At 41.0% G+C, this 21817-nt stretch overlaps 1 protein-coding gene across 1 annotated transcript; it reads right to left on the bottom strand.

The window, feature by feature from the left end:
- Positions 1 to 3211: 3211 nt before the first annotated feature.
- LOC145434881 (bile acid-CoA:amino acid N-acyltransferase-like) lies at positions 3212 to 16400 on the bottom strand. Its single transcript, XM_080312122.1, has 5 exons — positions 16039 to 16400; positions 10807 to 10905; positions 9546 to 9646; positions 8270 to 8498; positions 3212 to 4630 (listed from the first exon to the last, which is right to left on the bottom strand). The coding sequence occupies exons 1-5, from the start codon at positions 16175 to 16177 to the stop codon at positions 3849 to 3851; spliced, it is 1350 nt and encodes a 449-aa protein (XP_080168248.1). The 5' UTR covers positions 16178 to 16400; the 3' UTR covers positions 3212 to 3848.
- Between the last annotated feature and the right edge of the window lie 5417 nt (positions 16401 to 21817).

Raw genomic sequence — 21817 nt, 5'->3', positions numbered from 1 at the left:
TTACCACGCCGTGGCGTACCAACGCATAATGAAGCTTAGGTTAACATGGGACTCCGAAAGGTGGGCCAAAAATTCGGCCGCGAGAAAACCGCTTCACTCGTGAATGATCGAACATTTTCATTATTGGCGCGATTAAAGCTACGTAAACTCTCTGCTTACGCTGAGTAGAATGGATGTGCTCACAAGTACAGGTGAAAAAATCCACCCAACGGTAGGGTCTGGGGATGAAGCCTCCGGAAGTTTGACTTATCACCCTGTGGGGGCCCCAAGACAAGCGTTTTTAGGGGTGGGCTGACGAAGTGCTTTTTCGGCCAGGATTTGCAGATGGCCGGTATAGCTGCTGTAATGTGTTTTCTTGCGGCACGCATTGTATTCGTATAAGTAGTTGCCAGAGTAGCCTGCGTCTGGTGGCAGTTGGCAATGAGCAATGTAGCACGACAAGGTGCTTGGTTCGACTCCGATACGCTTCTTCTCTCGATATTGTCAAAGAGAAGAATATTATTAGAGTTGGCGTGGTCTGTTAAGCCGACGGCCTTCAACGCGAAAGACTGTAAAGGAATCTCGGCGGTAGCACGTTTATCTGGATAAAGCAATTTTACCTCGACTCGGCAGACTCACTACCATAAAATCACATGGATGCCATCATGAATAGAATTAAACACGATCAAAACCCTCTAAATGTCACTCTCTAGCACCATATAATTGCAAAAAACGGTAATGCATACTTTACATTTTGGCTTCATTTCAATTTTGAAAGTTCACCGGTCATATCAATCTCCCGGAAAATCGGTAAATCCAATCGAAATCCGTTCAGAAAGTAATCTCTAATCCAGTGGTTCCCAACCTTTTTCGGTGGGAGGGCCAAATTTAGAATTTCAGAGTACGGTTGGGGCTGCATGAATACTAGGGCAATGAAACGGACCCAAATAGTCATCAAACTATGAAAATTGGCATTGTTCCGATCAATCGCTCGACGCCATTAGCGATTGTTATGGTCATTGTGTTGCCGCGCTCCCATCGTTCAGAACAATCGACCTTTGATGGCTATTTCGGAGTAGTTTTATTGCCCTGGCGAGATTTCAAAACTGTACACTGTTTACCGCTACTTATCTGCAGCATTGGGTGTTCGTTGAGTAAATCGGCTTTTCTCGCCTAAACGCGCGAAGCGCGAGAAATTTCTTTGCTCCATGACCGAATCGGTAAATATGATCGGGAATTGCATATATTGCAATCAATTTTCATCCTGTCTCTATTCACGTAACCCGATTTACCGGTAGAGCTGAGTGAGGTGTGTTTGAAAAGATATAGGCCCACTCAACAATAATTAAACATCTCCGGGGGTATACCCGTTGGCAGGAACGTAACAGCAATTCGTCAGCCCCCGGGCTCTCATAGAGTGATAAACTGACCCCGCATCACGTTGTTCCTTTTTGCAAGGAAATTAACGTTGTACTGTTTAGTGAGGCAGTGTGAAGCGCGAATATTTCGATAATTTATGATAAAATCGCTGAATAAGATCGGGAATTGCATGGTTGTCCTCTCTGCTCACGTAATCAGATCTACCGGCAGAGCTGAGTGAGAGGTGTCTTTGAAACAGTAGACCCCGTAAAATGGAACATCCTCGGGCGGGCGTACCACTTGGCATGACTTCTTTACATGGTGTTATTTCGTGACCTCCTGTCTGCTATATCAAAAGATGTAGAACTTACCAAACCTTCCAAACTGAAAGATCACACGATTTCAGAATGGCATTTCTTCACTGGCATATGATTTTTTTCCTGCCGGATGGTATTTGTCTTGTGAGGTTCAGATTGCCAAGACAGGAACATTCGGCGCCAGTCATTTAGACGCCTATATGGACAATTAAACCTATATGTATTTTGTATAGATAACGAAGTTTTTGGTTATTCGAAGTTTTTGGTCAGCATAAAAGCAGTCCTTTACGGCCAAGGTTTTTTCGCTGCCGATCGTATTGGCACACTTCTTGGAGTCGCATGTTACATGGCCTAAAACTTTATATGTCTTGGTGCGTCGTGGCGAGGTTGGCCAACGCCTATATGTCCCTTTCTATAAATGTTGCGTATTTTTATTGGAGGAAGAGTTCCCAATAATCAAGATATCTGGTGTGGTGTGGTAATGGCCAATGCCGATATGCCTATTTCTATAAATGTTGCGTATTTTTTCTTGGAGAAGAGCACCCTACATGTGGCGAATTAAAATTGCGCGGAGCGCGAAATATTATTGAAAAAGTTGCATAAATTTTCAAAAAATACTCTATCATTTACGCTAATTCACGAAATAATTTTGGGCCCCCTTCGAGCTCGGCCCGCCTCAATTAAGGGTTTTGGGTGCGGCAGTTACGGCCCTGGCTATAGGACTACCAGTTATGCTGCTTTTAGCCGGCTAAGCAGTACGCATTTCGGCGTACTCAACCGTGACGCAAGTGTTGCACATCTAGTTATCATAGGGTTATCATACGTCCTCTTTCAAGAGGATTTGTCCTCTTTTTTGATTTTTTTTAAAGTGTCCTCGGAGGACGCCCAGATGTCCTCTTTTTTGAGATGTTGTATTCTTTTTTGAGAATTTTGGTTGAATATAGAGCCAAATTCGACTGATATACATTAATTCAGCACTGTAGGAACGCTACGGCGGCTATTCCGGGAGCTGGGCCGGAAAGTTGACCTTTTTTTCAGTCAAACACCTGTTATTGTTAAAGAAAAACTGTATTTTCCGGGAGTTGAGCCACTTTTTCTTTTTTAGTTAATCGACCACGAAGTGGCAAAAATTTGCCATTTTTTCAGGATTTTCCTCCGGTTTTGAAGGTTATCAATACCTATATATATCTATAGCTACTGCTCGTTTAACTGGAAAGTTAGGGCACATTGCATTGAAACAGCAGTGACGTAACGTTAGCTGTCTACTCACAACTTTCCTGCAATTATATAATTAAAAACTGCAGGGGCCAAGCCAAGCATGAGTATTTTATATTTATAAATTTTATTTTTTGTCATAAATCGATTTCTTAATATATTTTTGGGGCGGCAAGAAGGCTATATGGGGGCCGCGGTTGGGAATGATTGCTCTGATCCAAATGCAATCCTAATCCGACAAAATTTCACAAATCCTTTTTTTTTCAAATCCTAATCCAAATCCATTCTCATCTCTGTAGGCTATGCGAATGAAGCATTTCGAAGAAACTACCAATTCAACATCATCATCATTATTGGTTTATTAGCAATTTTATCAGTTCAATACACCACAAAACATGCGATACAATGAAACAACGATGCAACATGTCTGATCTCTCGCGGCGGATTCCTCGAGAATCATTACAGACAGATATCGCAAGCTGAACACCTGTCAACTCCATCCTGTTCTACTCCAAAAGGAACCAATAAGTCTATTACCAACGGCTAAATGATGAGAGATACATTTTTAATGACATCACAAACAGGGTGCAATTTACAAGCTGCGTATACGCAGCTGATATGAACATTGTACGATATTGCACACCCGGTCAACATGTTCTGAAGCATTAACTTGCATACTTATTGTGATAGCTATAGTCATTAGTTCATTTTAATACGATTCTGGTACACCCCATCTGAATGGTATACCCTTCTAAAATTTGGGTACACCCGGTTGAAGAGCCCTGCCATAGAATACAGTTGCAGAAAATGACCTGAACACAGTGAACAGTGTACATCAATAAGGGCGTTAAAATTACAAAAAAACCGTAAAACTTGCATTGTGAAACAAAACAGAAATATCATAATTATAATCAATATTTTTATATATAATTGATATACATGGAAATGATTACCATTGACGCTGGCTACTTTTCGTCATCATGATACTCTAGTTCGCAATTTGCTGTACAGGAAACTCAGAATTTTCGGCCAGGAATTGATTTGGGCCAACGAATGAAAAGGCTGGCGACCGCCAGTGAAATGAAGCTCATTCCAAGTCAACGCCACGGCAGCCAGCGGATAGTAACTGTGCTCTATCAAATGACCGGCACCTTCCAAGTAAATCATGTCATAGTCAGGATGATTGGCGTCTTCCAGAAGAGATTTAGTAACATCACATAGAAATGCAGAGGGGAAATATCCGTCATCACTCCCAACGACGAATAAATATGAGATCTGGTGCTGATTGAAGAATTGCAAGCTGATATCCTTCACCGCCTCGAAATTTGACGTGTCAAAACAGTAACGGAATTCAAAATTCTGAACGCCATTTTCACCTGGATAAATATTTAAACGAGGGGGAAAGTTTGGCGCAAGTCGTTCACCTTTATAGTGAATTATTCCATAGGGGAAAGGCCAACCATTTGTGCTCGCTATACATCGTATCCTTCCTTTGGGAAGAACGCTGGCTGCCGCCAATGCCACAGTCGCACCGTAACAGTTCACAGAAAACCCAATCCCGTTTGTTCCATCTACCATGGGATGATTAATCATAAAATTAACTGCTTCCTCTATGTATCCCACATCCGTAAACAGTAGTTCTTGATTCAAATCGTCTTCTCCGTAATATTTGAGGGCAAGGGAAGCAAATCCGTGACTTGCCAACAGCGCTGCTTTGTATTTCATAGCTCCGGGATATCCCCCACTCATACTGATAACGCCTGAAATGAAGGCGGCGATCAGATCTCAGTTAATACTATGATTGTCAGCTATACTTCGTAATATTTGAGGGCAAGGGAAGCAAATCCGTGACTTGCCAACAGCGCTGCTTTGTATTTCATAGCTCCGGGATATCCCCCACTCATACTGATAACGCCTGAAATGAAGGCGGCGATCAGATCTCAGTTAATACTATGATTGTCAGCTATACTTCAACTAGGGCTGGGTACAATGATTCGAATCGGAATCGTGAATTGGTTTTAATGATTCGAGTCGAGTAGTAAAATACAAATTTTTTCGAGTACTGAAATTATACGCTGCTCGCCACTGAAAGGTAATTTATCAACGAGAATTATAGTTTCAACGCTATTTCAACTGTGGAAGCCTAGAAACCTTAATTGGCCGCATCGCAGCATACGAAACACACAGTACAAAGCTACGAACGGTACGGAAATAACACATTTCAGAAGTCATGATCATCCGACAACCTTGACACAAAGTGTAATGAAATCGGTATGGTCGAAAAAATACCAAAGCATCGTTAATGGGATATATGACAGGCATTATATTCTTTGTGGCGGCATAAAGGGTACAACTTTGAAATCTGACATATTACATTATGTTATACCGTCATTATGAGTGATACTCGAACCGAAGTGTAATACGTGATTCAGAATCGAATCACTTAAGTACTCGATTTTGCATAGCCCTACCTTCAACCTATTAGAAATGAGACGGACCATGAGACAAGTTAGAAATTGAAGAAGAACACGCTATTTTCGTGACTTCTAGCGACATTACGTGACTGTATGCAGTGGTGGCCCTGGGTGAGACTTATCAGGGGGGGGGGCTATAAGGATCTATCCGTATCTTCAGGGGGCTCCGCCACCAGACCCCCCTATTTACATCTGTTTTTATTATCTATCTTTCGCCACGGCAAGGTTGGGTCAGGTACTGGATTCGGACATGTCTATTTTTGCATGTGTGCAAAGATAGACTACATCAAAACTAAGTAATTCCACCGCACGCAGCAGAGACGTGATGATTGTCGGGATACGGGACTTTTGTAACAAATGCAGAGATTTGATGATGATTGACACATCTCTACGTAATCATATTCTTGCTTGGTACACGGATTTCCATGTTTATTCGTTATTATCCTTGAAAAAAGCGCATAATCCAAATAGGGGGGCCCTTCGATCAGGGGGGCGGGCGACCGCCCAACTCGCCCACCCCAAAAGCCACCACTGACTGTATGTATGAACAAATGCATTGTACATTATGTACTTTACAACGATATATAACAAAATATATGCCGATAGAGTTTAACGACGTGATTGGACGTAGTGCAGTCATTTAAATACGATGTCTAATGAAGTTTTTATTGCTATGGTATATTGATATGAAATATATATGCGTTGCTCTAAAATCATGTGCATTGCACATTCGAATTAGCAATTGGATCAATAAAGGCAATGGTGACCTACGTCATGGGAACGGAAAACATCAAAGTCAGTGTGAAGTCGGTGCCTATGTCTACAAGAAATACCGTCGTCCAGTTGACCTAGGCCCAAGTGTAGCCTGGTAAATAGAGGGAAAATACTCAGTAGACTAAACAAGCCACATTATTGAGAGGATGACATAAAATAAAATCTGAAATCTGTGTTGTATATACTTCATACAATTATGTCCGGCATGGACAAGATGCTCCCAACACAATGTGGAGAGGATTATAAGTTTGCAACATTTCAAAATGTGGCCCCTTTCTGATAGTTTGTCGGCCCCATTAATTAGCGGCGAACTCATTATGGTGCCATAACAGTAAGAATGACGGGAAAAGTTCAAATACGCCCCTTTTATGCAACCAAAAAAAGTACAATCCCAGTTCTACATCGACCGTAGTTACTCGATCATAACTATTTCATCGTCCCTTGTGCTGATGCTGTTGGTTGATTAAAACTTCACACATAATATAGTTTCACTTATGTGCATAGCTTTGTACTACATGTTTCGTAAGCTGCGATACTACCAATCGCAGTTTACAGCCTTTCACAGTGGAATATGGTATCGAAACTATAATTCTCGTATACGAATCAACCCTTAGTGATCAGGAACTTCGAATTATTATTTGATTCAGATTCGGGCACTTGAATCATTGTGCCGGTAAGGTTCCAAGGTCAGTTTGCACTGCGATCATAACGCCTGTGGTCTACGTACAGTAAGCGAGGGGTAGATCACTGGGAAGGATGACCTCGTCGTCACCGCAGTCCTATACTGAATTGCCTACATTGCGCTTTGTCCGGTTGCGATAAAGAATCCTACGTTCATTACGAGTATCAGGTTGGTTGTTTGAATCACGGTTTTTTAAAACACGATGTTGCCTGGTGCTTTGTTTATTCACAAATGTAGTTAACATATATGCTGATACGTGTTTGCGTTGCGCTTTTACAGTCCCATCGACCGACGCTTGCCATGAACGAGATCGGCGAGTAGCTCGCAGTATGAACCGTTTTTGTGATTTTTATTCAATTATGTATACATAAAATATCAATATGATCACGGGAACATTATTTACATAATTTCGCAAGCTTCGTGCTCGATGAACGCAAAGGAGCTATTCGAACACTGACTTTGAAGAGAAATTAAATATCGCACCATGACACATTGATACATGAAACCCAACTGCCAGACAAGACGAATTCCCAAGGGAGTCTTTTCAGAAAAGTGTTATCATCATCATGCTTAATGCTATTTTTATGATGTTGTATGTTGCTGATGTTGTAATCGATCAAATCTTAGCAATTAGCATCAATACGACCTGTCATCCAGTCTTCCTAGGTTCAACATGTTGCTGGAATAAAGCACAGGATCAGCCTTACTCATATTTGTCAAGTCAACGGGCCCCCAGCTGCCAATTATGGCATCACAAATATATTTTAAATTGTCACCAGTAGCAGTGACTTCAGTCATCGTGTAATTGAAGTACAGTAAATGAAATTATTATGAGTGGTAATGGTATGAAAAAAATTTAATGACCAGTAAGATCAGAGGTTATCAACCATTTTAATACCGCGTACCGCCTCAAGGATTTCTTTTTTTTTTTGCGTACCGACAACTTAACAAAGAACTCAAGTTTACTAGAACATATACAGGATTATTAACATTGGCGGAATAGCAAATGAGTCAGCCCGGAAATTTCGAAACAAAAGCGGCCCACGAGCTAATTCGCTCCTGATTACCATACCACACACTAGCAAAGTAAAAGTTATTGTGATGGTTGCAACCGTTTCTTCTCTACAAGCTGATCCAGACAGGGTGCAACCGAGTCGAATGACACATAACTATGCATTCGATGAAGACATATCCTACATTAGAGAGAATTATGTTAATGATTTGTGAAAATGTTTTGAAAACTGTCATTTTACTTAAACAGAAATGTATTAACGGCGTACCACCTGAAATAACTTCAAATACCGCAGGTAGAGAACCTCTGGTATAGATGAACAATTGAGCAGCTTAATTTATTTTGATTTTGAATTTGACACAATAACAGAATAGAGCCCTCGTGAAATTCGCCTCGATACGTCACAGTGTAAGAGTAAGCTAAGCTCAATGTAAATACGTTCATAATGGTCCAGCACCTGGGAACGGCCCATTTCCTGATGGAATATACAAAGACGCCCTGACATTTCCCTGCCATATCGGGTACTCTTTGACACCCTCTGCCATGTAGGTTCTCGTGATCGACAAATGCGGTTCTGTGTCAAACCGATTTTGCTGAGATGTATCCTCCAGAAAGCCGTCAAACACGCGAAAATCAACTTTGAACGTCTTTGTTGGATCCTTGATCAAGAACCGCTCATGCTTTCTCTGAAAATTGGGAATGAATAGTTAAGCTTTCAATTTCCCTGCAACATTGATTGTAGTGATTTTTCGAAGACCCCCCCCCCCCCCCCCCCGAGCGTTGGACAAACGTAGTGAGCCGCAGGCCTGCTGGGGAAGGTTCCACTCTGTCGCAAAAATGGTGGTTTGCATAATCGCTGGGTGTTGGCGATACGGGATGTTGATCAAAAATGCATTAGAATCATTTTTCCTGCCATCTGGTTCAACTGATGTAGGCCCTACTGTATCTCTAATAAATGAACCAGATAATTTGAGGTGAATCAAAAGATATATTCACAAGTTCAAGTAGTTTGCTTTCTCTCAAACGGCATAGCAGTTTTGGTTGACAGCTCGCAATTACCATGTCAATTACCATACATTAACTTCAAATCTCAAGCGATTGAGGATGCAAGCCTATACAACACAAGCATCCTTGTACTGCATGTTCTTGTTCAAAACACCACAATTTGAAGTGGCACCTGTATTTTAATGAGGATCTTGGAGGTGCCTAAATTCAGTATACAATGGAATATTACATTCATATTAAACTTCAAATACCGCATTTCGTTTTTTTTTTCAACAAGAACATCTTGTTCAAATGTATACCTGTACACGTATTTTACGTAAAAGAATACGATAATATAGATGTGATCTGGGCATGGATATTGTATTTCTATTTCATTCTACTGTGCTGTGAGTCAATATTGGCTGTATCCAAACATCAAGACACAGGTCACAGGAGGTTCTGCTGTCTCACACAGGAGGAAACTGCATTAATGACTTCAACTGGTAGGTTAATAATAAGAGGTTCTATTCTAGACATTTTTATGTACTCACTGTAAACACCGCCTGTCCAACCCAATGTTTACTCCGATGAGATACAAACATGCCTACCCACGGAATACTGTTTTGGGTTTTGAGGTCGAAAATACCACTGTGCAATGCTTACTTCAAACAAGCTTCTAGATAACTTCAATATTGTAGTGGTCAGTGGAATATTTCATTTCAAAATTTGGAAAATTTATGAATTCTTGCCTTGTTCAAGTTGGATGGTCTCATGAAGCTCAGTGGTCCCATCGGCTCTATTCCTTTATAGTAACCACCGCATGACTCATGCTTGTCCAAGAAAATACGACCTTTTGACAATATAATTTAGATAAATTATTTGTGGTGCAGAGCAGAAAATTACTTAAATAACAGGGTTCGTTGATTAAATTTTTTCACATGCTTCAAAGATTTTCGATTGACACCCCTCTAGGAGAACTGTCAATGTCAAGCTAAATGAAAATGATGAAATTGGACGTAGCCTATAATAAGTTATTATGATGTCATATCAAGATATCAGATGTCAAAACAGCAACCAAGCCTGGCCTGGCAACTGTGAAGCAAGTTAAGTTAAGTTGAGTTGACTGCCAATATAAAGCATGAAATTTTCAAACTATAAAGGAGTTCTTCATGCCAGCATAAAACTACATCCAATACATACTAAATCGCATAACACCAAACACTATGATAGATATACTAACACCATTATCACGGCAGTGGAATTTAAAGGTCACTGTGGCTGCCATCGACATTGCTCTTTGTATTCTGTTGGTATTATATGGTCAATGTGATACCTATCCTAGACATGGGGGAGAGGAGGCAAAGATAAGACACTTTTTATATTTCAAGGCCACTCAAAGAATAATGCCTTCTGAGGATTAATTTTGGCACCAATGGAAAGCCTGTGATCTGTACTATTTATGACTATGTCTTGAGTTACATTGAACAACATACTCCCCGGAGAGGGTAAGATGAGACAGTGTGTTCAAGATGAGACACCCAGCCATTCATGTTCATTACACCACCAATCCACCCCAAATGATGAATCAAGTAGGGACAAGTACATTTCCGAAACCATGTCATGAATAGATTTATTTGTGGAGAAGTGTCAAGCTAATTCATCAATCGTGTGGCATGATGTTTCAGAGTGTAATCCATAGTTTGCTTTGTCATTCCAATTGTGTACATTTTTGGTACATTATTTTTAAAGGGAATGCCATCCTGCATTCAGATAAATAAAAAAAAAGTTTGCAATTAAAAAAAGTTTGAGACTTCTCTCAGTGGTGTGCTGCTATACAGCAAACATAACCTCAGCACTGCATGCCTCAATGCACATTACATAAGTTACACAACAGATTTGACCTGTTTTAACAAAATCCCAGTTTCAAAATATTATCATGGTTGGCGCATTGAAATCATTAGATAGGTACTCTTACCGGTAGCCTAATAATAATACCGTGCTTCATCTTACCATTCTCATTAGCGATATAATGCGAGAAGCATTCGAACAGGGCGGAATTGCTGGAACGAACTGCAGAATGAAGAGTGATTTTTTGTTTGGGATGCAAATCTACAAAAAGATCACAATACAGCGGTCAATATTGGCTCAAATTAGTAGTTGTAATATAAATTAATTCACAAGACAGCAGACAGAAAGTCACCAGGACATTAGGATAACAAAACAATAGGACCTCATGGAAAATCAAAAAGATTCCTGGGTGATCAGGGGATATTGACCAGCTTTCATATAAATTACCAGCTACTGACAGTGCAAGAAATTTTCCAGCAGCATACCCATGCACTATATATCACTAAGTACCAAGTATTTCGGTTTTTGTCGAAAATGATATCAACCACACATTTAACAAAGACATGTCTCGAATTAACTTGGCCGCAAATTTTGATATCTTTACAACGCTAAAACAAAGATACATATACAATGAGATATTGCCATAAGCACAAACCGAGAAGAGAGTCGCGTGCTCACGGGAAAGCGTTGCTAATTGCAACGAATCACATGACTGAAGTCCTGCAAATAGCCTATTATTATCAAACCTATACTAGCGATTCAATTCAACTATTCAGCAGGATAAAATTGATCAGCAAGTCCACTGCACAAGACAAAGATTAGCACATGGCTATGATCGAATGAGAGACGATTGGCGTAATACAGTGTTTCTTAACCTGGGCACTTGTCCTCCCCCACCCTAAATGGCGATTTGGATTTTGAAGGGGGCAGAAATGTTCTGGGGCGACATGGGGGGCACTGGGTTCATGGGGCAGTATGGGGGAGCTGAATAAAAATGGCGTCGTAGTAGAGGGTGCAGTAAGGACATATGATTATATAGTACGGTATAACAACAGTTCTTCAGATCCCTGAGTTCTCATTGCAAGTTAACTTTCGACAGAATCAGTCAAATCTCAAAGTTTTTCGTCGCGCTGCACGCGAAATTGTGTCGGCAATGTTTGCAACATGTTTCCATGAATGCAGTGGTTTATTATAATTCATGGAAAATTAATTGTGCGTACTTTTAGATCGTCAACTCCCCGTTAAAAGACTCTCGTCACGCTAGCTTGGGTTATTTTCCACAAAATGTTTCGAACTAGGTGTTTTATCCCGCAGCGCACAGCGTGTCGAAAACGAAGAAAGAGGAACTGTAGGCCTACCGCTTTTTTGAGTGAGAGACCTTTGTACATCAAAGATGCTTTGAAGCTTTTTCTTCAAAATGATTAACTAAATCTATTTGTATTTGAGAGCTACAAAATTAAATCTTCAGCATATTGCTTCGTCGTATCATGAAGGATGATAATGTTTGATGTTGTGACCCTCAACCTCACATGAACGTTACATAATATGGGATGCTTTGTTTGGAATGCATTGAAGTTAAAGTTATTAACTTTGCACAGTTACTAAATCCAATGTGAGCAAAGATATCTACCATTCCATAGGTTACCTCAGTTAATTAACTAGTCAGACAAAGCAATAAAACAAAACCCAGTACAATTAATGTCCCGGTATTGCCAGTCCCAGAGGTGAATTCGGGATGTACGCACCGGCCTCAGACCAGATGCTACGAGCCTGTACCCGATGGTTGTTTTAACAACCTTGATTTGATCCAAATATAGCACATACCTTACATTTTATATACCGGTAGCGTTAATTAGTCGAGTGGTTCTTGGGCGCGATTCAAGCTATTTCCAATGGTAAAGTCTCAACTCGTAAAGACCGACCGGACTTCGGACTCTTACCCTTGTTTTTACTCAAGTTCTTCAAATATATATTCGAAAAGGGGGCTGCTGGAGGAAAGGTTAAGAACCAGTGGCACAATGCGATTCAGAGCATAGATGAAAAAAGGGATATGTCTTGACATAAAAATGTTATCTAAATAACACATACGGTAGTCAAATGAAATACGGTTGGCCAAGTCTTTGCTTTCATCATAGCTCTTGTTACCTACGACACTAAGGGCAGAGATAATTTAGTTGGGTTGATCGAAGAGTAGATATCTTGTTCATCAGGATTTAACAGCCCAGGATTAAGGAAACCGGTTGATCGCTGTGCATAAAGTGGATCGAGATACTTTTTAATCTCATGATTTTGCAAAAATGGACGAACTGTACACTGCGTAAAATTCCTACTTTAAAATATTTCCGATAATGACCATGACTATTGTCTCATGAGTACTGGCTACACTCACCATCTTGGAGCAATATTTCTTATCGATATTCTATGACGTTGCGTCACTATAACATACTAATTGGACATGACTTCCATTTCGTGATGATTATTCTACCTGTTACAATCGCAATATCTTTTATCAGCAGCCTGCTGTTTCATTCAACAACCTGACAACTGACAGCCGATAACATGTTTTCGCATTATGATGCAACAGATAACATCTCACACACTAGGCCTACTTACTTGATTGACAACTCGGGCAATCATCTTGCATAACCTAAACCGAATTTATGTGTCCCGATTAACAGTTTTTAATCAGACGATTAGCATTCTTCCGCATCGAATAACTTTATGATCTCCACCCTAAGAAGTCATTTAACCTTCCACACAGTAGGCCTATTACTGTTGCTGCTGTTGAATTCGACTATGGACCATGCTACATGTTACACTGACATACATGACACTCTGAGAAATGTCCTAGGACTAAATCCGCATTAAACCGAACAAATTCTAATACAGCAGTACAAAAGGTTTGTTCGAGATGCCTCTATGAAAACTGCGCTTGGTTGCAGTAAATAAAGTAATACCGTACTAGTTAAGGAAGCCACAAGTCTTACATCCTGTGATTCCTGTCTATAGCAGTAGTTCTCAAACTGCGGGGCGCCGCCCCCTTGGGGGACGTTAAAGCATCTGAAGGAAGGCGCGAAGCTGCAACCAACTGAAAAAAAATTTTGCGCTTTGCTTGATTACCACCAATTCATTGTATTGCTCTGTGTATAGTCCTAATTTCATATTTGAGAATTCTCTTATTAACTGTCATAACCTTCCATGCCATGAAATTATTTGCTGGCATTCTGGTTGCATTTTGTGATATGACGATCAGGGGGGCGCAAAATATTTCACTATCATAAAGGGGAGCGTGTCTAAAAAAGTTTGAGAACCGCTGGTCTATAACATTTCACGGATGGCAGTGACAGGGGTTCTGGAGCAACTTTGAAACTGGTAAGCAGCTAATAGTTTACTGCGAAGTTCACAAACGCGACCTCCAATTTCGATTTAAAAATGCTTCATGACCGCACCTGTCAATCTGGCGTGCTGATTAGTACGCGTTTATTTACGTGATTATTACGTGTGACCTGAGTACGGTATGTAATTTATGGTTAACACATAGCCAACCGCTCACTTGCAATTTTACCGGAAGGAAATACATCCGTCCTATTGGTTTCCATGCTCCCGACACTTTAATCTTCATAGTAATGACCACATATCAACTTTGCGCTATAGTGGGTCGCGCTCTAAATGGCACGTAAACTGATCTGGTAACTTTGCTTACCGGGTTCGGGCTAATTCTATAATAACTTAGCAAGGGCTGTAATGAATACCACCAGAATCGTCCAATATCTACAAATGTTTTTTTTTTCAATTCTGGGTACATACGTAAAAAAAATTAAATTGAAAAATTTCCAGCGGATATAAAACATATTGCGATTCAAAATTCTCTTGTCACTAGGTAGCGCTGCATGCAGAAATCTTTCAAATCCATATCTTTTGCTCTAATGATGGTGGAGAATCAATTAAAACGTCCAATTATCCAATTCTAGGGCCAAGAAATTGAAAAAAAATAACTTTTTTGCTCTAAACTCGAAGGAAAAAAAGTTACGGATGAAAAAAAAAATTGGGGGGTGCGGACGCAAAAATACATGTAGAATTCTGTTCATACAAAAAAATTATTGCAAAATGTACTTTGAAGCGGTATGATTGATAAAAAATTGGATTTTCAAATTAATCACTATTCCACAACGAAATCACAAAAAAAAATTGTCTTTGCATCGCGTAATTGTTCATAATAGTAGTTACGGTGGACTATTATAACCTATTATGCAGTGCAAAGACAAATTTTTGGCCCCAGAATCGGATAACTAGACATTTTAATTGATGCTCCACCTTCATTAAAGCAAAAAGTATGGATTTTAAAGATTTTTGCATGCAGCGCCATCTAGTGACAAGAGAATTTTGCATCACAATATCTTTTAAACCGCTGGAAATTTTTCAATTTTTTTTTTTAACATACCCAGAATTGAAAAAAGAACAACATTTGTAAATATTGAACTATTCTGAGGGTATGCATTACAAATGAAAAAAAATTTGCAAAATTATAATGGAATTCATGAGTCAGATTATTTTTTATTTTTATTTTGAAAAACGAACTAAAACATTCTTAGATGAGCCGCCGATAGCATCCGTTAAATTGTCATTCTTCTAATAGTCACTGGTATTTAATTTTTGGTCGAGCTGTGACCCGAGAGAATAGGCAAACGACCCCATGGGGGTCGCGACCCCGAGTTTGAGAACCCTTGGTTTAGTGATGATGCTAATCGTTCGGGCCCGGGCAATATCAAATACTGGAGTGAATCGATTGTGAATGAAGTATTAGGCTTCATGTCGTGTCTTCCCGTATCACTCATTATGACACGATAACAGCATGATAGATGTAGAAACTTCAAATATGCAGGCTGCCTTAAATGGTGACACAAAGAATATAATGACAGTTCCACAGCACATTGAAGATAATTGCCGATTTTCATTGCACTTTATGACATTGCTGCGAGTTGATCACGACTTCACAGAAATCTCATTTCCACTACAGGGCGTAGCTTTCTAATACTTCATGTTTCGCATGCCGCGATTTGACCAATGAGGTAAGGATTCCACAACGGAAAATGCTATGGAAACTTTACTTTTCGTCGAGAAATTAACTCTTATTGGCACGGAGCGTATCATTTCAGCACTCGCAAAAAAATCACTTCTCTCTGCTACACTGGAATCATTAGCACTCAAATGATTGCGCCAAGCCTTACTAAATCATGTTATATAAAAATGATCGGCACCTACTGGTATGCTAGAGGTCATGAAATGGTTCATCACCTAGTATACTGGAGCTTATGTGCAAAAAAAACTTGGCATTGGTAGCCTATCATACACACAACTCAAGAATGCTATGGTATAGACTATAGAGTAGGCTACCTGATATTTCCAAATTGATGGGCTCATCTGCCATGCTTAGTTCCTTATTCGCCGAAATGATTCCGGAACCGTTTCTTGACAGGGACGTTGTGAAGCATCGCATGTTGGATGTACGTAAAATCCTTTTCAACATCATCATCAGGATTTTGTCAGAGCATCACCTTCCAAGACTTATTGATAAGTCAGTCGCAACACAGATAACAAGGCCACAATCCAGGCAGTCATCTAGTTCATTTAGGTGACATGTAGGCTTACGTTAGTCTACATTCCTGTGCAATCAAGCAAAGTCAAATCTGTTCTGGATTAATTTTGGCTACTTTGAAGTCAAAATCCTTACAGACTACCATACTTGATAAATCCAGGAAAGTTGGTTTGATTATGTTGACAAATCACAATAAGTTTAGTCCATGGTTAAGAATTAGTGTCATTAACCCATGGTTAGGGATAAGGGTCTTAATGATACTATCTCTTAACCCTAAGCAACACCCTAATACCACTAACCTCAATGACCCGCAACCCTGAACCACACCCTAATGACCCTCAACCCCAACTCTAATGACCCTAAACTACAACCCTAATGATACTTATCCTCACCTCCAACCAATGTTCCCTCTAAGTTTTCACGAGTCTATGCGCACTCACGACTCACAGCGCATTCCCTTGGAGTTGGACAACAGTGCGTAACGACTAAAAAAAGGTCATCACTTTTATTGGACTGCCGAATTACCCACTTTTCTCGTTAATTTTGTGGTGTTGACAAAAAAAGGTCATCATTTCGGCTTTTTTTAAACGAATACTTCCAAGTTAATATTTCGAGATTTGTACCACAATGAAACAATTTCGCATGCCATCGAGAATATGTTTGGGGTCAAGTGATCCCCATGACCATCACCGATCAATATTTCACATGAACATGTCAAAACTCATAGTGCTTCACATGAACACGTCAAAATATATTGTTTTTTATTTTGCCTGTGGAGAGACGGATATTAGGGTTGGCGGACATTAGGGTTAGGGGTATATTAGGGTTGGGGAAGGGGATATTAGGGTTACCGGAGGAGGGATATTAGGGTTGGGGGAGGGGGATATTAGGGTGGGGGAGGGGTGATATTAGGGTTAGGGTTGGGGGATATTAGGGTTGTCGGAGGAGGGATATTAGGGTTGGGGGAGGGGGATATTAGGGTTGGGGGAGGGGGGATGTTAGGGTTGCCGGAGGGGGATATTAGGGTTGGTGGAGGGAGGGATATTAGGGTTGCCGGAGGGGGGATATTAGGGTTGGGGGCCGGAGTGGAATTGGTGGCAACGTCACGCAGGATTTTCTATTTAATTGCTCAATTATTCTATACAGAAACGCTCTCATCACACAGGATTTATTTCAAAAAATGGACCGAGATTCCATATAGGGTTGGGGGAGGGGGATATTATGGTTGGGGGAGGGGGGATATAAGGGTTAGGGTTGGGGGTATATTAGGGTTGCCGGAGGGGGATATTAGGGTTGGTGGGGGAGGAATATTAGGGTAACCCTAAAAGTAGGGAACGCGGAAACTGCGGAAAACGCGGAACTCGCGGAAATGGCCCCTAAAACGCGGAAACTGCGGAAAATGCGGGAAACCTCGATTCCTAAAGCGCTGAAACAGAGGAAAACGCGGAACGCGGAACAGTCGGTCATTGACCTCTATAGATCACAAAGTAGGCACTAAAACGAGGAAACAGCGGAAAAGGCGGAACGCGGGACAGTCGATCATTGACATTTGTAGATCTCACAGAGGAACTCTAAAGTCTAAAACGACGAAACTGCGGGACACCAATTTTAGATTAGGGTTATAGGTTAGGGTTAGGGGAGGTGGGATATTAGGGTTAGGGGTTAGGGTTAGCTTAGGATTAGGTTAGGGTTATGATTAGGGTTAGGTTAGGATTAGGGTTAGGGGAGGTGGGATATTAGGGTTAGGGTTAGCTTAGGATTAGGGTTAGGTTAGGATTAGGGTTAGGGGAGGTGGGATATTAGGGTTGAGGGAGGTGGGATATTAAGGTTAGGGGAGGTGGAATATTAGGGTTAGGGGAGGTGGGATATTAGGGTTAGGGGAGGTGGGATATTAGGGTTAGCTTAGGATTAGGGTTAGGGGAGGTGGGATATTAGGGTTGAGGGAGAGGGTGATATTAGGGTTGAGGAAGAGGGGGATGTTAGGGTTGGATATCATGTCCCTAACCCTCTTCTCCAACCCTAATATCACCCCTCTCCCCAACCCTAACATCCCCCTCTCTCCAACCCTAATATCCCACCTCCCCTAACCTAACCCTAATCATAACCCTAACCTAACCCTAATCCTAAGCTAACCCTAACCCTAATATCCCACCTTTCCTAACCCTAATATCCCACCTCCCCTAACCATAATATTCCACCTCCCCTAACCCTAATCCTAACCTAACCCTAATCATAACCCTAACCTAACCCTAATCCTAAGCTAACCCTAACCCTTAACCCATAACCCTAATATCCCACCTCCCCTAACCCTAATCTAAAATTGGTGTCCCGCAGTTTCGTCGTTTTAGACTTTAGAGTTCTCTATGAGATCTACAAATGTCAATGATCGACTGTCCCGCGTTCCGCCTTTTCCGCTGTTTCCTCGTTTTAGTGCCTACTGTGTGATCAATAAAGGTCAATGACCGACTGTTCCGCGTTCCGCGTTTTCCTCTTGTTTCAGCGCTTTAGGAATCGAGGTTTCCCGCTTTTTCCGCAGTTTCCGCGTTTTAGGGGCCGTTTCCGCGAGTTCCGCGTTTTCCGCAGTTTCCGCGTTCCCTCCTTTTAGGGTTACCCGGAATATTAGGGTTGGGGGAGGCGGGATGTTGGGGTATATTTGCATATGTTGAATGGTTATGTGAAAGTCATTTCATCATCACAGTAGAATATAATTTTCGAAGTAAATTGTAGTAGGCTATACTGTTGGAGTCGGAGTTCTGTGAGGAAAATAGTCGGAGTCAGTGATGAGCACCGGAGCGGAGTCGGAGTGGATTAGGAGCGGAGTTTTGCCAATTTTGTGATACCCGGAGTGGAGTCGGAGTTTACAACAGATATTTTTCCGGAGTTTTCCGGAGTATTGTTAAGTTTTGCCCCCGATATCTTTCGATAGCTTTGACCAGAAGACACTATTGATTACAAACACAGACAGTTGACACCTTGTAAAGTTGTAATATGACCGGTAATATGATTGCCAAGTGCACAAAAATCAGCCATCTGCACTGCAATTGGGGACTGGAGAGTAACCTAGTGATCTAGCAAGGCATTTCCGTTGAGCAGTGTCTGTAGTTCACAAACTTGAAGGCACCCAATATCATTCGCAGTGCATCATTTGCTCCCTGCCTTGAGATGCAGTCTTTGAATCCACTGCTGAATGTCACCATATTATGAGATAAGATCTCCAGAATCTTCCACGTTGCTGTCATTGCAGTCTTCTATAGTCACATCACATTCCTCCTTGCGTTTAGTCACATCACATTCCTCCTTGCGTATTTGTTTCGTGACTAATTTTCATGCTACCCCAGTAATTGTGCGAAACATTTACAATCAGCAACATACAGCGGGGCTTCCCTATGGTACAGCCTTTAGCTACCCTGATTCTTCCAGCAAGTTCATGATCATAACGGAATATATCCCATTATCCTGATGACATTCAACATAGTAATAGGTCCATTTTGTGAAAATGTATTCCCAGCGTTGGTATCAGTTGAAACAAGATAATATCCGATACCACTTTTGTGACAACTTTTCGCAACTTTCATCGTACTTCCAATTTGCAGTAAGAGATATCGATAATAAGTGTTGCATCAATATTACCTTTATATCTGTGAGAAATATACATACAACAAGCAAGTATCTGGATGGAAACAATAATAACTTATGCAATGTGTTGCATGATTTAATGACATTGCGACGAATTTTCGCTAGTAAGATCCGCTCACAGAGGCATACCAGCATCTAAGATTTCAACAATACATAAATCACTAAGGTAAGCTGATCTTACCCAGTAAAAACAGAATATTCCGAAATTCTGAACAGCCACACTAAATAACTACACCCGTCTGCTTTGCTCAGCTCGCATCAAGTCAACTACGCTTCCTTCAATATTGATTGACGTAGTCAGTCATCCAGAACTCTTCTGAATTTTCGTCATGTAATGACTTTGATGTGATAAGAAAAATCAGCACCGCAATCAAGTTTCTGCTGCTGGTCTGTATCAGACTCCAAATTCCAGATATCATGTATCAGCTTCAAAATTGGAAGTCACTAGTCATTTAGTCAATTCCATGGAGCGTCGATCGGTGCGTCAGTGATGCATCATGAATGTTTAGTGCAGTGCAGTTCCATCAACTGGTTCATGGCGATGCGGAACTTAATTTACTGAAACCTGTGATGTGATCGTCGATTTCAGTGGTGTTAGTGGTAGTTAGTTCGAACTGACTGGTCTTCCTTCGTCGTTTTAATATAATAGCTGAAGCACCGTCGACTTCAAGTGGGTTACTCACAAAGACGCAGAGAAAGAGTGACGTGTGGAAGGATTTCACTCTGATGCTGCATGATAATAACGGCCAGTATACTGGGTTTGCGAGATGTCAAAATTGCAATGTTCTGCTAAAGCATCACAAGTTGACACGTGGTACGTCGCATCTTCGAAGACATATCGAAGCTTGTAAGAAGAATTGATCGCAGTTGAAATGCAAGTAAGCGAGTAATCAAAGGAGAAGGTGATCATGGGGAACACTGATCGCCGGGTGGAGAATACCGAAGAAGTGCCGGTTTGCCGTGGTGTTGTGCAGAAGATGTTTTGCCATCCAGATTTACGGTGAAACGTAAGTTGGATGAGGAGGCTTCATCTTTGAAGCAGAAGCTGTCAGAGGAACTAAGAGTTGCTATCAAGTGTTATGAGCTGGCTGGCATCACCTCAGATATGTGGACCGATCTAAAGGGTCGCAGTTCTATTAGCTTGACTGTCCATTTTGTTGGAGAGAAGTTGACTCTCAGAAGTAATGTTGCGACTGTTCGGCAATTCACGGATACTAAAAAAACTGGTATGAATATCAAACAGGCTATCGAAAACATCGATTGGGATTCTTCGACAATGGTCTGGATATATTTCGAAGACTGGACAAGATTCTTCGGGTTATCTCGGAGTCTGGGATTGAGATCCCCGGAGTCGGAGGGACTTTGCATCAGAGACGAAAGTTGCCGGAGGGACTCGGAGTCTCGAAAAGCAGACTCCGCTCATCACTGGTCGGAGTCGGTACCTGCACGTTTGAAGACTCCAGAGTCGGAGTTTGAGTCCGTCTATCGAAAATGTCTGGAGTCGGAGTCAATGGTAAAATTTACCGAATTCCCAGTCCTGGTTGGCAATTTTGCATCAATTTCATGAGTGGAATTATGCTAAGAACCGTGTGCAAAAAGCCGTCAAAATGCAGCAACTGAATTTTTGTTGTATTTCTTTCCAATCCGGAATTTAATTCAATGTACAAGTCTCCGGGAATTCAGTAATTCTTATGATAATCTAATTTGGAAAAACTGTCTAGCTATACTTCTAAATCTAATCCAATTTTTGAAAAACTGAAAACATTTTCGAGTAGTCCAAATCCAACTTTTCACTTCTGGGCCGACATTAGGAAATTGATATTCAAGCCAAGCATGACGATCACAACAAACAACCACAGAGATTGGTGATGGCTACGCTCCATTTCGCACAAAAATTAATCGTTCGTGATACTACGGCAATGAAAGTGGTACAGAAAATAT

This window comes from Botryllus schlosseri, chromosome 3, assembly GCF_051294905.1.
Source record: "Botryllus schlosseri isolate E-star chromosome 3, Bs_hap1, whole genome shotgun sequence".
Lineage (NCBI taxonomy): Eukaryota > Metazoa > Chordata > Ascidiacea > Stolidobranchia > Styelidae > Botryllus > Botryllus schlosseri.
The sequence above is the reverse complement of the archived record's forward strand: the minus strand, read 5'-3'. Positions and strand labels throughout refer to the sequence as shown.